The sequence below is a fragment of the Poecilia formosa genome, unplaced genomic scaffold (genome assembly GCF_000485575.1).
Source record: "Poecilia formosa unplaced genomic scaffold, Poecilia_formosa-5.1.2 Scaffold401, whole genome shotgun sequence".
Classification (NCBI taxonomy): Eukaryota; Metazoa; Chordata; class Actinopteri; order Cyprinodontiformes; family Poeciliidae; genus Poecilia; species Poecilia formosa.
In genome coordinates, this window is record NW_006800340.1 from 94,980 (window position 1) to 112,724 (window position 17,745).

Genomic DNA, 17,745 nt, shown 5'->3' on the forward strand with positions numbered 1-17,745 from the left:
TTTTTTTTCTTCTTTTTTTCAGATTTTGCTTTGAGCACGGCTGGTACAGAAGGGTGAACAGTGGGAGTCTGGTCTGCTGTCACTAGAAAAGTCAAAGACATGCCCTCCCATAGACACACTTTTAGCAAGCAAAGAACCAGAAAGTGTCAAAGACTGAGCCCTAAATAAGAATCACAAAGGACATCACTCTCATCAATATACACACACACACTGAAGCTGTAATCCATTATTAATTGAAGCAGATTGTTACTTTAAATATCCTTCCTAGCTGTTTCAAGCACACGCATCCAAAAGAATAACAAGTGCACTTCAACACATGCAAGATAGATCCAAATCCCCGAGCCTCGTTCTGTCAGAAGGGCTGGTTTATTATTACAGAACATGAACTTTCAATAAGGTCATATCATGACTTCTCGTGTGGTCATAAATAGCAGCTGAAAGTGACTGCTTCATTAGTAAATGGACTTTTAAGCTATAATTCTCTCTGTTCGTGCTTTTCGTTCTCTCTCCAGCCGGAGTGTGCCGATTAGAAAGTCCTAACCCAGGTAGCTCCCTCCTACTGTGTGCACGCCTGTCTGTATTAACTTTCTGTATGTCCTTGACGGTACAGGCAGTGGAACTGATGTTGTTATTTCAGCCTGGTGCGCAAGACAAGACCATCTGCTTTGCTATATAGATTGCCCGCCATGTATCTGGCAGTTTGCATCGATGGGTTAAATATAACCTATCGCTGAACATTACCTGGCAGCTCCGAACCTGTGCACAGGTCATACTGCAAATTTCCTGACGTGGTTCCCTTTGTTGTGGTAACATTTATATAGGTACGCTTCATATCATTAGGGTGTTTATTAATTTTAGACAATACAATCAAAATTATGTTACATGGACATCCCAAGCGTCAGTGTTTTTCAAACAGATATTCTCTATCTAAATCAAATTTTTACATGAGCGTTGACATTTTATCGTATTAAACTTAAGATTTATTTATTATCTTTTGTGAAAGGCCCATTTCCTATAAGAAATAAACTGAAAATAATTTCTAAATGTACCAGTGGAATGGAAATAATGTTTTAGTTCGATTTTTTTTCTTTTTTAGGTCCAATTAAAGCCTGAGTGAGCACTGATACTTTTGTAAGAAATAATCTCAGACACCCATCTGTATCTACACTTCTTATCATTGTGATAAGTCAAATAAGTTTTCCTGTGTGGCTTACCAGTAACTTTATGTTGGATACTTTTTGATGAGACTGCGTTCGATGTTGAGAATGATGTTTGAAAGAAGCAGAAATTCCCCTGCCAAGATTGATATGTCATTCCAATTGCACTTCCCATGTGAACTTCATGGTTATCACCTATCTGCTGTTAGCCTCTATTTGTCTAGTCTGCTTTACGAAAGCAGTGGCGCTTATTGTGTTTACTCTTTTCTCCATCTTGCTGTCAGCACTTATTTTGTGGCGTCATATGAAGGAACAGAATGTGCTTTTGCAGGTCCAGGTCACACAGTCTCACTTTGCCATGTGAAACTGCTTTGCAAAAATACATAAGCTTTGATTGGTCCCATCTCTAAAAAAGGACATTAAAGCTGATGGATCACCGTATTATACAGCTACCAGAAAAATGTGAAAGCATGAATTATAAGGAAATTATGATTGCTCTTTCTTTTGGTTTTTCAAATTGGATTAAATATATTTTCATGTGATGAATGCCCTTTTCTTTTTTAACAAAAAGAGCCTTCTGAGTCATAACCCTAGTCGATATTTCCTCTGTAATTACAGACTGAATTGTAATTTTGACAAAAAAAAAACAAAACATGTTTTATAAAAAATATTTCTAGTGCATGTGTGAATCCTTATTGACAATAGAAAATGGATGTAGGTACTTTTACTGCAAAGATAGTTTGTGCAGGAACCTTGGAAATAAGGACAGGTAGCGAAGATCAACTTGTCCTCACCTATCAAAAGTAGCTACGCTAGTCTGTTAGCTCTTACCTTTCAACCACAAATGTGAAACATTAGTTTGAAGTGACCTCTTAATGCCAAATGTATATTTGGAAATAAACTATCTGTAGATATACTTACACACAGTCGTGGGAATATTTTGACTGTAATTTCTTTGGTGACAAAACTGTTTGTTGGCAAGGTTCAGAAAAGAAGAAAAACCTTAATGTTTTTGCCCAAATGTTGCCAGAATTTGAGTCTCAGTTAGTCATCCCTGGCTGTGGTGAGTTACAGGCAGTGTAAGCTTGCCGCAGAGACCGTTTAAACCCCTGGCTAGGGTACCAGCCTCTGAGGTTTTTAAGCTGTTGTCGTCAGAGAACAACTGTTCTACTTCCTCCTCTTTACTATAAAACCACAGAATAAATATTTAATTTATGATTTCAAACTCCTTCTGGAGACTTTGCTATCACTACTTTGGTCTTGGGTGGCTTTTGTGTTGAGCGATGATTGGTGCAACACTGGTGCTCTTTGGTAAATGTCCCACCTTTAAAGAAGATTTGTTTTCAGTCTAGAGGAACTTTTAAGTTGCCTGGGCCATAACCTTTTACTCATTAATGTCTGAATTATTGGTGCCCATGAAACCAGTTAATAGGATGGATTCCCACTGACAGCTGCATTGGCGTGGTTCTGTAGACTTTTGCACACTGCTTACTTTGCTAATGTGTAAATATGATAGATTTCCAATTCTGCAAGAGTGAGATTAGAAGCAAATTTTGCTATTGACTATACCCCCCAGATCAATTTCTGTTTATTGTGTCCAAGACACAATTAAAGCTTGGGAGGAACGCCCATCTCTTCATATCAGTCACTTATGAGGAACATTTAAATTTTTAACCTCTCCATTTTAACAACACCATCCTTCCATGTGGATCATTAAGATAAATTGCATATAAGCCAATTTCCCCCTTGTGAGAGTTAAGTGATGTTAAGTTCAGCTGAGCATCTCTAATGAGAATACATTGCTGCTGACACTTCATGTTCACTTCCTCGCTTTTCTCTTGTTTTGCTCGTTGACAGGCTGGGGACGGCAGACGACATGAAGGATGAGGCACAAGAGAAACTTAGAAAAGAGAAGCAGAATGTTGAAACACTCAGGTAAGGATGGTACATAAAAACAGTGCAAGAATAGAAATGCAATTTAATGACACGAGGTTGAGAGAGTAGTGTTTGATAAAAAGATTGCGTGAACAGAGTAAAAACAACTGGAAATGTTCATCACTTTTTAAAACCGACACACAAAGAAGAAGAAAACTCCACTTGGCTATGTGCATATTGGACGGATACTGTACATGGCAGGGAGATGATGTCTGATACCAGCAAACTGAGAGAAATGACAAAACGATGCAGTAAAAGTGAAAAAAAAAAAAAAAACAGACGGGAACGTTAATTCATCTGACCCATGGGTTAATTCCTGTAAATGGAGAGAGAGAGAGACTGAAAAAGACAGGAGTGGATGACAGGATGACGGGAGAGGTGACACGAGGGGGAGAGAAGAGATGGGATGTCAAGGAAATAGTGCGTTTTAATCACCCTGCTGACATTGAAAAATTCTACATGAGTAAAAAAAAATCAGGGGTCAAATGCATGCAGTCTGTCTGTGTCTCTGCTTTTTACTTTTAACCTTATCTCAGATGACATATCTGGCTCATATCTGTTCCTCCATTTGGGGCTGTCAGCCTTATGATTCATGTCATTTGACATTATAAAACTGACTCGTGTCAACCAGTGCCCATGCTCCTCGTCCACTCTGCACGCACAAGTGCACAAAGCCCCAGAGACCAGCTCAGAGGCTGGCTTATCACCCCGTCTTCTGTACAAACTTCAATGGATCGCTTTGAGTTTCAAACCCTAAGTTAGAAAAATAACAACCACGCATCTCTTTGTGTCACAATCACAGTATTTATAAAGGAAAACCATTTTTTAGATAAAGAGTTCAACATGTTCTCACCCACGTGTTCCCCTAGAGAGCATTTTTGGAGTAACAAAATGTTCTTTTCAAACATTTTAGTTTTACAAGCTTTGCATTAGTTTGTGGCTTGATGACAGGCATCCTTGTGATTGTGTGAATAAATGTAAAAGTGTTATAAAAAGTGTGCCTTCTTTTAGTGCTATCATTGTTACTTTATCTTTATTTTAACTTGACTTTTTAATCAGATTTAGATTTTTTTTTATGATACAAGTGACTGTTAGTGTCAGTGGTAAAATATGTTTCATAAATTTTCTATATCACGTCATTTATCAATTTGTGATTGTAAAATTATACCCTGTAATACACTGAATATAAAATGTTATGTTTTTGTGNTAGAGAGACAGACGCCCAGTTTTTAGGTTTCAAATTGTGAAGTCAAATTTGTTTTAAATCATGTTTGATACACAACATTTTCACAACTGAAGTTAACATACCGTAACTTCTTAATTGCACTATAAAATGGCTCTATGTGCCATGTAGTACTGCCCCTTTAATCATTCCATTAGATGAAAAATTTGAAAAAATGTTAATTTAAAGCAAACAAATGATTAAAATGTGATTAATTAAAACCAAATGAGCCTCCCACTCACTCAATCTAAATTGTTTGTGTCATTTAATGCAATGTGTTGTCATGCTCTTTGTACATGTAAGTTTATTTGAATTGAAAAGAAAAAGGGCACAGTGTAGTGGATTATCAGGACAAGAGAAAAATGACAAAGAATGAAGTAACTTCTGAACAGATGTACAAATATGGTGCAGCTACTGGATGTTTCGCACCAGAACCTCTCTTAGTTCTGATTCATACTTTTTCTTTAAAAGCCCACTGGTCCAGTAAACTCCTCTGCAAATGTTCGAAACCTCAGCATTTTTCCTTTGTGTGTTATGCTGATGCTGTCGTGACTCATTTCTGTTAGACATTTTCAGCGTCTGCTGTCTGGAAACTCCAATTGTTGAGCATGTTTGAATGACAAACAGCAAATTGCTCAGCATTGTTTGATCAACTAACAGTATGGAAACGGTCTAGTTCACACTGCTTGAATTCAGCCACTCCACAGGCCTGTGTGCTGTCTGCTTACTCTCTAGAAATAATAATAAAAAAAACCCTCTCCTCTCCCCTCTTTTACTTCCATCTATCCCTTGTGACTTTTACCCACAATTCCCTTTCCCCACTTCACTTACAGCCACATACAAAAGCACATTTACCACTAGATTTACAGGCGTAAAAGCTTGTATTCATTCACACAAACGCGCACTCTGTGCAGTCCTGAAGAAAGTTACTTGCATATGCATGCATACACGCACTGACAAATACACTGACATTCTTGTCACATGATGTGTGTTGCACCATGGGGTCCAGAGGAGTGGAATTTCGGCATAGCTCCCGCTTCACTGAGCACCACGGGGGGGTTATAATCGCAAAATGCAACAAAGCCACGGTCACGAAAGACAATCTTGTTTGTGCATACAATCCAAAGTACACACATTCATAAGCATGCACCTGAACAGAAGAAGAAGATATACATAGTAAAAAGAAAGAACTTGATGCAGTTGTCTGTGGAACAAGGCTTTATAAGCTTTCTTACGCTGTATTTGTAAAACCAAAATCATTGCAGCAAAATAGGGATAAAACACAGATTAGTTCTTTTAACTATTTAATCCCTTTTTTAAATGGTGACTGGATCTATTTTGCCTGTGTTTTAACATACAGAAAGTGAAGCTGGATGAAGTGCTAGATTAGCAGATGAAAAAGAGGAGGCATTCATTTGATTAAAAAGGGGGGGGAAACAAGGCAAAATGAATGATTAAGGATGGATTTACAATCTGAGGAAGCTCCAGTCCCTTGTTTTTTTTTTAATACTAAGGATGGAGGCAAAGTTTGGTGTTTCATCTACTAAACTCTGTATTTCTATGTAATTCTTGCACTACTGCATATTTAAGATTTTCTAATCAGCCAACAAAAGCAATTACCTCACCATGTTAAAGCATAGGGAATTTTAAAATCGAATCTTAGATAACACTCTGAAAAATAATCAAAGAGAGGTGATCAAATTTGAGATACCTTACATAAATTAAACTTAATTATTGTAAAGCATCTCCAGGTTTACTGTGCACTACATGTTGCATAAGTCTGTTGAATAAGTCTTCAACTTGCATGAACTTACTCTTTTTTTTAACCAGATCTCTGTAAAACTACTGGCTGTTGTCTTTTTACCTTATAAGTGACTTAAATATTTAGATCTTTGGAAGTTTGAATCTGGAAAGTACGAGGGATGCATGTATTTCTAGGGATGCATGATATAGTGGCGTTACAGGGTTCCACGACTAGTTGTGTCAGTCGACTTTATTTGAAACGTATTTATTTCAGATGTAAAAACACAGTAAAAAATACTGCAGTCTCTTTAGGTTTTATACATTTAATAAAATGTTGTCACACGGACGTCACCATGTTATTTACACTACAAAGCATCCTGGGTAGATGACATATACAAGGTGGTAAACTAGCTATGTCCAGCCAGAACAGTAATTTTCGTGCAATAAGAAATATTCAACCCTTTCGATTTGAATCAGAGCGCGTTAGAATAGAAGGCAATGCAGAAATGACAGGGGGGGACGAGGAGGACGTTGTGGATAAAAAGGAGAGAGTCGGCCCATAAAACTGTGTTTGTGCTTGGAAATGCCAACCTAGAAAGTAGCAAAGTAGTTTCTCCTCTCTAAATCAAGCTGTTTATGGCAAATATATTGCAAATATATTGCAATGCTGTGTTACAACAGCTTAAAGATGCTTCATTGTCACTTTAAACATCTTTTTTTTCCAATTTAAACAATCGTCGTCATCATTTTCTAAAGAATTGCTTTCAGGAAGTGGTTGCAAAGCAACCTCACATCATCCTAGAACTCCAACTATGCTTTTTTGCTGGTAGGACTTCACTATAGACAATCTAAATTAATTAATCCACAGTATAAGCATGGTGCTTTACTCCTGCATCCTTTTTCACGTTAACTAAATTAGTCAAGGTAAACAAAACAAAACAGATGTTTTTATTTCAGCTGTTGAATAACAGTAACCATGTTTTTGTACATTTTACACAGCAACATGCAGCAAAATCATAAAAAATAAATAAATAAATAAACAAATCAAGCTTAAAAATACAGGAGTATCTGTCTGTCTGCTCTGTGTCTGGCCAGGTTGGCACATATGTCTGTATGTGCACTGTTGGTGATTGAAGTTTAAGTGGCCGCCTGCTTGTTAGGTCGATATTGGCGAACACGTTCATGTTTGAGAGTGCATTAGGACCTGGGGGTGGGGTGTACGATGGGTATTCGTGTGTGGGTGTGTGTGTTTGGTGGCCGAATGTATGTGCGTGCAACATCAACGATATGTGTTCGTGACAGTGACCCACTTCTGGTGTTTTCAGTGAGCCAGATGGGTCACGGCAGCTGGAGCTGAAGAGGTGGAAGAAGGAAAAGAGCAGGAGATGAGGAAGAGAGGGAGGGAAAAGGCACGTTAAGAGGAGGGGGGCCAGCGGGGCTGCTGGAAAAAAAACCCAAAGAGGGTGAAATAGGATGATGTTAGGAAATTGAACATTAGGGAAACTGTTAAAAATGAATTATTGTAAACATTTGTCAGAATGAAAAAACTGTGCAATATATTTTCATGTTTCGTCTCTGTGACAGTTTCTCTCTACCTTTAGTCCGTCGAAGCAATAACTGCAAATCTTTGAACGCATGCACACACTGAAAATCACTGCATAAATTAGTTATGTTTCTCATCCTATCAGGACACCAACCATCCATGCCCCTCACCCCCTACTACTTTACTCTACTCCTCCTTCTAAATGTTTCAGGCAAGAAGTAATAGCCCCTCATGTTAAATTCATGAAACAGAAAGACATTGTGGAGAGACAGTGTGGAGTGCTTCCAAGCAGAAATACCATCACAGTGAATAGACGGTGTACCTGTTAGATGCTGAGTCATAATGTGGATGATTAACTGGTTTGATTTGAAAACACACTCATTCACACTATTTACTGTTTGCCAAATTTCATTGTGACTACAGTTGTGTAGAGTCTTTGGTACTTTCTTATCCTTGGGGGCTCTCTAATATCTCTGTTATTTGTCCTCATGACTACATTACTTACAAAAAAAAAAAGCCTCCCCACCACATGCTATTTCTCAAACACACATGATTATTTTCAGTCTTTTTGCCTAGAAACCAAGAGCCCATCTGTGGAGTAAACACCAAAATCCCCTGAGCCGCAGTTCCAAATATTCCTCACTCTTTCACGCACTTATCCTCTCTTATGCTCACAATGAATGCATGCACGGAAACCCTCTTGTGGCAACACATATGCATACGTTAACCTGTTGAGAACAATCTAATACACACACTTAACTTGTCTTTCTGTCAGTCTTTTTTCTTTCATTTTTAATGTCTTCCAGTCTAAACAATTTTTAGTACCAATGCCTGACAATAACAAGATCTAAATGCCACAATCCTTGGTTATTTGGGTTGTGGTTTTCTCCGGTGTTTATATTGTAATCATTTCCCTGTGATTTACTCTCCAGGTCTTGGCATATTCTGCTCATTTCTCTGTGTACATTATTGCTACTGGGGTGCTGCGTTTCCTTTGTCTGTAGTTTCTTAGTCAATTTGTCTGCTCTGCTCCTTGGACATTCAGATTTATTATTTATGATTATTTTATTATTTAGATCAGTGTTTCCCAAACCTGGTCCTCAACTACCCCTTGAGGACCAAATGTGTCTCTGTTCCAGCTCATCTGGTTCAAATGATTGCATGATCATCTCTGCAGCCACCAAATGCTGCCGAAGGCTGTTAATCACCCATTCATTTAAGTCAGATGTTTGGAAGTAAGACAACACCTGGAGCACACAGGCCAGGCGTACTTGAGGACCAGATTTTGGAAACGCTGTGTTAGATTATTGTCAGATTTTTTCTTCATTTGTTTGGCTTCTGAATCCTTTTAAGTTTTAGTCTCATCCCTCAGTTTACCTACTTTCTCCTTACTACAGCTGTTAGACATTCCTCTGATTCATTCATTTGGGTGTTCTGTTTCTCTCCACCTGAGATTCTTTTTCTTTTTTTTTAATGGAGGTTCTCCTTCCTTTCATTTTGTCAGTCATGGTTGGTGGAAGACAGACTGCTGCTGTCTTAGAGACAGGAGACAGACATAATGGGCATCATTTCCTGATGTGGATTGGCAAGTTGCTAACATAGATGGTGAAGGCATTTCGATGGGTGATGGAGGAAGTAAATGTGATTAGTGGAGAAATGGAATGATGCCTTATCTCGTGTCACCTGTCACTCAGTTGTCATGTCTAAGGCATTTCTAGTTCTGTTTTTTCCTAACCTGCCTGACCTAAGACTTTTTTGTTTTTACCATCAATATGAAATATGCATGAGAATCAGAGGTAAACATGTATAGTCTCACACTTATTACAAAGAGGCATTCTTATTAAAGAACAAGGAATTGACTATATACTTTTAAGAATAGTGTGGACACAAGTTTTTAATGGCTTTTATTTCTCATTGATACAAAGTTCCTGACAAAATGTTCAGAGCAACAACTCTGCACTTTCAAATATAAATTATCAGATTTGTTTTTTTCCTGAAGCATTCCTGCTTTGTTTGTACGTTTATTTCACTGTGTTTACATCATGTAGCAGTTGACTTGGAACGTCCCGACATAGAAGCTGTCGGTGCGTCAACCACACATCAGCTGCGTATGTGCCACGTACTGTATCAACCTGAAGATGAAAGCTTGAAGGAAAGGATTTGTTCCTTGAAATCCAGAAAGAAGTGACAGGTCCTTGGAGGGAGTACATTAACACACACAGAGAATGATAAATTACTTGGGAGACAACAGAAGGAGCGACAACAATATGTGATGTGGGGATTAGAGGATTTACTTTCCTCTGTTTTGAACTGCTGACAGGAAAATGTTTTTGACAACATCACGTGATGGGCTCTGTGCATCTTGGTTAATGAGTCTGAGTAATGAGTGTGTTTAGTGATTTAATTCTGTTACAAGTGTACAATGTACCAATACTTTACAAAAAGGCACAATGGTACTATAGAGGTTCTGTTCAGTATTAGTATCGATGTTGAGTGATCGGATTTCAAGGGTCTTGCTCTGAACCTTCTATTTAAATACATCTTAAGTGGACACATGGATCCAGAGCTCATTAAGTGTGCTGTATGCAAATAAACACAGAGAGAAGATTGCTAGAAAACTTTCTTATGATTTAAAAAAACAACAACATGTAATTATGCAGCTGCTGGATGTTTATGAGACATGCGAGGGAGGGAGGTGAGAGGCATGGGGTTCTCTAACTCAGGGGTTTTAAAAAAGATATTTAACAATGTGGGTGAGCTTGACTGACAATGATATGTTCAGGGCAGGACAGCTAAAATAGCACAACTCTTATGAAACATATCAAATATCATGCACTCTCTGGCCATTTAAGTAGTTACATCACAGTAGCAGGTTGGAGCCTGTTTATTTTCAGAACTGTCTCAATTCTACTTGACGTATACTCCACAATCTTCCAGAAATATTCTTCTGAGATTTTGTCCTACAATGACATTATAGCATTCCGCAGTTATTATAGATTTGTCGGCTGCTTTTTTCATGAAACGAATCCAACATCCAAAACGTGCTCTATTGGATTGAGATCTGGTGACTGTAGGAGCACAGTGAACTCGCCTTCATGCCATGTGAAAACAGACGAAATGAGCTTTATGACATGGTGCATTATCCTACTGCAAGACACTATCAGAAGATGAGTAAACTGTGGTTGTAAAAGAGTGAACAAGGCAGCAGCAATAGATGTATTATGCCCCCACACCATTATGCCGTCGCCACTAGCTTGAACTGTTGATTCAAACCAGCATGCATCAATGGTTTCATGTTGCTCCTGCCAAATGCTGACCCTACTTACCAAAGTGTTGGTGTTGAAATTGAGACTCTTTAGACCAGGCAATGTTTTTCCAATCTGTCATTGGAAATCTGTCCAATTTTGATGAGCTAGTACAGATGGAAGCCTCAATAAGGACCACAAACTATTCCTGTCCATATGTAGCCTGAACAAAGATGTTTTTATCAACTACAACCATCTTTCAAAGGCATTTCTGCACCAGTTGGTATCCCAAAATAGACATCTTTTCAGCTTTCAATTCTCCATCACAATTTGTTTGGACCTCAGTGTGTTTTCGATGTCGGTTCAAAACTAATTGCTCAGAGGCACATGTGTGGCCTTAGTAAGTTAGCTGTCTTTCAGCCACACCAGATATAAGCTATGTGTATTACTGTAGCAAATGGGAACTTAAAGACGTTATCCAACAAGTTGCTTTTTTTTTTTTCTCAGATGGAGCGCAACGAGACCAAGTGCGATTACTGTGGTGTAAGCTACCTGACTTTATATGAGAATCGTCAGCTCCAGAGTCGGTTGGCTCAGTTAGAGGCTGAGCTCCAGGAATGGAAGGAGACTGCCCAGAGGGAAAAGGCCCAACTGGAGGCTTGGGAGCTGAACAGGCTGGAGCAGGAGAGGGAGCTTCAGTCACAAGTTGATGTCAGGGAGAAAACCATCAGAGACGAGTTGGAGAAAAGGTACAGGGACATGACGAAAACGCTAAAAGATGAGTTTGAAGCAAAATCTGATAGAACGAGGAATAAGATGAAAGCGGACCATCAAAAAATCATTGAAGAGAAAGAAAGACAGCTGAGAAGGGAGCTTGGAGACTTAATGGTGGAGAAACTAAGAAAGCAGAGGGAAGAACTGAAGAAGAGTGCTGAGGAGAGAGAAACTGTTCTGAGGACTGACCTTCAGAAGGCCAAAGAAATTTCAAAGAACCTGAAGAAAAACCTTCATGAGCTCAGACAGAGGTGAGTTTTGTTAACATTATTCTATGTTTTATGATCACCTATGCCTTAAGTGGCATAGGTGATGCCTATGCCACTTTATTCAGCAGCAGATATTCAGCTGCTGCTGAATATCTCATTTACAGCAGCAGCTATGTTTATGCCCAACTTCAAAAGGACAGTCACCATATTTTGATGATAAAACACATAGACAAAGAAATTGGTAGTGTCTAACTTCGTATTTGGTATACGTATGAAAAAGATTCTAAAAACATCTGGTTTCATTTTATCCATGGATGTTTTTTTTTCCTTGATTTAGTTTAAAGGTAAGGAAAATATGTGCCATTGGTGCTTCTTGCTCTCTGAATCAGTTGGCCGCTTTTGCAAAACATTAAGCCATTCATGAGATGTCTTCAGTGTTTATCGGTATTACAGTTTCACATATAGTAATGGCAACTAGTCAGTTGTTGAACTAGAAATTTTAAACAATCAGTTTTTATGCCAGTTTGCTTTTATCAAGAACCAGATGTAAGTTCAGTTCCCATTGTTAAAACTAAATTAATTTGGGTTCATTGCTTGGCTGTTAAGCATTGTGATATAGGTTCACGATCCTAATATGAACTAGTTTTCATTCATTTATCAATATTTGTAGGAAACAAGGTAGAAAATAAGTTTACTGATTAGATCATTGTAAGCAAACTGAGTTTGGAATTTTCATGTTAATTTCTACATTTCTCTGCAAAGCTGTTTCTCTTGTAGAAAATCTTGATTCTTATGCATCACACTCACTGTTGAAGTCCAGCAGGAAGGTCCTGCTTTGGAAACCCAGCCTTTCCTGCATGTGGTTTGCATGTTCTCTCCCCAGTCATGTGTGGGTTTGTTTTGGATACTCCACCTTCCTCCTACACTCCAAATACTTGAACGTGACATTAATTGGTCTTTCTCAATTTGCTCTCAGCTTTGAGTTTGTGAATGCTCAGTTGTTTGTCCTCTTCGTCTCTGTGTTGGTCTGGGATGGTCTGGCGACCTGTGCGTGCCCCACTTCCCGCCTTAAGATAAACACCAGACCCCCATGAACTTTGAAGGATGTAAGACAATGGATGGACAGATGGTTTAGCCAAAACAGCAAGTAGGCTGCAACTCGGCATTCATCCTCTGGTTGCTTTGGAAACAGTTTTATCCAAGAGATGTCTGATGAGTTTTATGTAGTTTTTCTGAAATGCTGTGTCAGACTTATGCAAAATGTACACCTTCCAAAAGATTCCACTTTTGTTTTGTTAAAAATATTTCCCCAATCATTGTCAATCAATATTTCCCCAATAAAAATCATTGTGATTTTGTTTGGGAAATATTGTTTTTGGTCAGTAGTGATTTTAACCTGGGACCTCCCATTAATTGATTGACCCATTGTTAAGAGCTGGAGAGGCTTGCCTTTGTTGGCACGTTTCTCAATAAACCCAGAATGTAAGTGAAGAAGAGGCATATTTTTAAAGATCTGTGGAGGTGCTTAGTAGACTTATCATGTACCTAAAGAAGAGCCAGACGTACATTTCAAATATTTTTTTTAATTAAATGCTCTAGTTACAAACAGAAATGTTGTCATATTTGCAGTCATATACATCTTCTGGTAGGTTCCAAGAAGACATTCTTCAAGTGTCACCTGAAATACCACAGATGATTACTTGTACCATGACCTTTAGATTTCTCTAGATTCTCCTGCCCACACCCATTTTAGCAGGAACACTTTCTCTATGCGCTCTATTCAGTGTCAGACTTCAGTATGTGTGGCAAGGTCTAGAGTTTAAAAAAATCATTTGTTTCATAACATTTCTTTTTTGTTTACTTTTTTTTTTTACAACTATCATTAACTCTACTTTTCTACTTTGGATTTTATATTACTATAAAGCAGTAAATGGAAAAATGTGCTCAAGTCTTCCTTGGTTAACTTGTTTTCTTCAAAAGATATTTTCTTTTCTCAAAGTTAGAACCTACTGTGGCTGGAAATAGAGTGGGAGTGGGTGAGATTTTAATGCAAGTCACATCAGCTGTAACCATGCGAACAGCAGGCCTACAGGGATTTTCCTATTGTTGTGTGACATTGCTATGAAAACTAAAATTAATCCACTGGATTTTCTAGTCTTTACTGTTAGGAGTGCTCTAAATAGATTTTGGCATGCTGTGTTTGCAGGTGACACATTTTTTTGTTATGTATAATTAGGGGTTTGCAGAACCGGCTCTAAACCTTGTGTGCGCCAATATCTCAGTTAGTTGTGAAATCTGAATATCGCATTTACAGCAGCAGCTATGTTTTTGGTCATGTTTTTTTTTTGTTTTTATAGGCACGGCATGCAGCTTCTAATCATGTTTAAAATGAGCTAAAACAGATTTTTAGATAATATAAATCATTTAATTTAAATCACACTGTACAGTTTCTAGAGGAATCATAATTTTAGTATGGCCTAGTTTGGCAAGCTCATCCATATGAATTGAAATTTCACTTAACAAATCATAGCATTGTTTCTACATGTAGAAAATGAATAAATGTGATGCTGTTTTTTTAACTCTTACAAAATTTTAAAGCTACGAATTTAGATACTTTGATGTATGATTCTGTCCCAGCTAGCATTGAATGTTTGGAGCACGTCCGCTAAACGTTGTCTTGAACGTCCGCCGAACGTCCGGTGATTACATTTGAACGACTTGAAAGTTTTAAGCATTTTTAATTAATTATTTTTAGACAGATTTAGTTAAAATGTTGTTACTATGCTTTCTTTACAATTGTAGTATTTACTTTGAAGTGAATCCATCAATGCAAGATTGTCTCAAACTACTAGATCATTTTCTTCAAGGACAGGCAACTTTATTAGTTCAAATAATTGTTTTAATTCCTCACCTACTAAAGTAATGCATACAGGAAGCACAACAGCCTCAGTCCTTTTGCTTTCTGTTCCTGGTGGTGTCAGCACAAGACCAAGATCTGGACTCACCTTATTTCTAAAGATGCATGGAAAGGCGTGGCTATACTTTTGATTGGTGCTTCATGTGTACAACCAAAGCAGAAAACTCCTGACTAATATTAATTAGACCATCATGTATTTTGGGTTAAGTGATGTGATTAAATGCTGACAGTCATAATTTCTAAACAGATCACAATAGCTGATAAGTGCATCTGTTTATGTTTGTGTGTATGAAGGTCATTTATTCACAACTTCATTTTTTGCAAAAGGTTTTCACAGATTTTCACCTGAAACTTCACATCTAATAAATAGAATAACTATTTGTGCATGTTTGCATGTCCCAGATTAGGTCATATGTCATCTGCACACACACGCACCCATGCGCACACACACGCACTTACTGACAAGTTTTGAATATTTCTTTAATGTCTCTTCAGCAATTTTCAAATCAAATAGCAGATGTCTGTGCACAAACAGCCAAAGGCAGTTTAGTTACAGAGAAAAATGCAGGAAATGTTTGCACTCTGTGTGTCAAACTGGGCCTCGCTTCTGAAGGCCTCATCACACAAATTAATGCAGTAATTCCTGCACACAAATCAGCATTGTGAATTCTGAAATAATCATTTTCATGAGATGATGATAAGATTAAAAACTATAACTAAAAATGATGAGTAATTTGTTTAAATCTGAAATTTCCCGTCAGAAAATTACGTGGGAGTTTTATCAGCCATTAGAGCTGCTTGGCACGAATCCATTTTCAGACACGTGCCACCAACAGTTGAGCAACAAACGCACACCACGAGAGACGCAGAAACAGAGACACATGCAATTGTATTAAACTTTCTGCAGCAAGCAGGTAGACTCAGACCAGAGGCGGGACTTGAAGTTAAGGGGTTGGCTCTGACTTCGCACCAGTGATATTCACAGCATCAACTATTGCCCGTACAACAATAAAAGTGCTTTCAAAGCGAAACATGCTGCTCTAATCAACACTTTTGTTGCTTTGCTGACGGCATGAAGCGGATGAAGTATAAAGGTTGAAGAGAACAAAAACAGGAACATGAAGAGGACATGTTCTGACGGACGAATTAAAAGATTCAGCCTAGATCGTTAACAGATGAGAGAAACAAGGCAGGTGCTGCTGATGCGTTTCTCTGTGCACAACACTCTTTTGGAACATGTCCACCTTCATTTATTTATTTATTTATTTATTTATTTATTTACCAAACAGGAATGTTAAACATTTCCCCAGAGTTTGAATTAATAAAAAAAATAAAATAAAATCTGCAGTTTAGACTGAAAATCATCAAGTTGTATATTTGTAACGAGAGCTTCTGTTTTTTTTTTTAACTATGAAGTTCATGACAAATTCCTTATAAAGACACCTTACTTTGGAGTAACTTAACCTATGCTGTGGAGTGAATTCATTGTAAGACTTATTGAAAATCATTTTCAATTGCTGATTTGTGTTGGCAAAGTGATTAAAAACAGCATTACAGAAACTGTTTTCCAAATGCAGATTTTTCTGTTTTAGACTTTAACTTCTGGGACACACACTTCTGTATATCTCGTCAGTCAATTAAAGCTGCACAAAAGAGCAAGTTTGAATAGTTTTGCAAACAGTAGTAAATTTATTTCTAGTTGCTACAAGAGGAGCAAGACTGAGTCAGTGAATACACTTTGCATAAACAGCATCGTTTGGAATGGTAGCTGAAATGCGCACAGTTTGGCCTGTCACGATAAACGATAAATCAATTAATCGCACGATAAATGAAACCCATCAACCTCATTTTAATTATCGGCTTTATCATCTCTTCCTGTCTTTTTTTCTTTCTGTTGATGTCACTGAATGAAAAAAGGCTCAACTCCGGTGCTCTTCCTTAGTGCATTGTCCAGCGCACACTACACGAGTTGTTGGCGGACTGTCGGCTCATTTTCAAAACCTGACAGAAATCCTAGGTATAACGGTTCGATCGGGTTCGTAGTGCCGTGTGGTGTCCAGCCACATGGGCACAAAATAATGGCTGTTAACGTCCTGTTAACTAATTTTAAAACCAGGCATTAATCAATGCTTTACTAGAACCTACCTGTGATGCATGTGGCTAGAGTCAGCTTAAAGTCCAGACTGAATGAAAATCATTATAACCTATTTATGTCACGTTAACGAAGAAAAGCTGAAAACTATATTCTTTTTCTATATTCTTTGCACGAAATGTTAAATAAATATTAATGTTGTTTCCACATATCATCTCCAATGTCCGCTGGACTTCAGATTGCCAGCTGTTTGGGATTTCCCTCCGTAATTTCCGCGCTTTCTGATTAGCTACCTGTCACATTCAATGGGCTCCATTGACTCTTCCAGTCGGGGAAAACCCCTGATTTAGATTGGAGCGGCCACGACAATCTACCGTAACACACCACACACTACAGGATGATCGGTTACGAAATCACCAGCGACAATCTTAGATCAACCAAAATTCTAAGATTGTCATAAGGGGAAAATAGGGGCAAAAAAACTCGTGTAGTATGAACTACTGCATTAGGTAGTCGGATGTGCCCATCTTCTCTATTTAAATCTAGTGATTACTGAAGGGCAATATAGTATACAGATTTCATATCTGCACTCTTTTGCACTCTTATCTTGACCCCTTCTTTTCTGACCATTTCCTGTCTGACTTCTGTAGAGAAATGTTATTAATGATACAAAATCTTCTTGAGAAACTATTTAATCTCTAGGAGACAAGTTACTTAAGCCATTAGCTGAATTTTTCAGATGGTTTAAAGTTTTTATATACTGCTTGTTCAAACCTGCAAAACAAAATTACTGCAAAATTACAATTTACTAGCAATAACAACATTTAGGCCTGTTAAATACTCATTTTTTAATCCATTTTTACTTTCTTACTCCCCAAACACCACAGAAACGGTCTGCATTTAGCTGA

General features: G+C 37.9%; 1 protein-coding gene across 5 annotated transcripts in view; it reads left to right on the top strand.

The window, feature by feature from the left end:
- LOC103154796 (Leucine-, glutamate- and lysine-rich protein 1) overlaps positions 1-17,745 on the top strand; it is a 130,587-nt gene that overhangs the window by 62,729 nt on the left and 50,113 nt on the right. For all 5 annotated transcript variants that reach the window (XM_007576213.2, XM_016663040.1, XM_016663044.1 and 2 more), the window contains one exon: positions 3,015-3,092. In XM_007576213.2, coding sequence (XP_007576275.1) covers positions 3,015-3,092 — 78 coding nt within the window. The remainder of the gene's footprint in view (positions 1-3,014; positions 3,093-17,745) is intronic.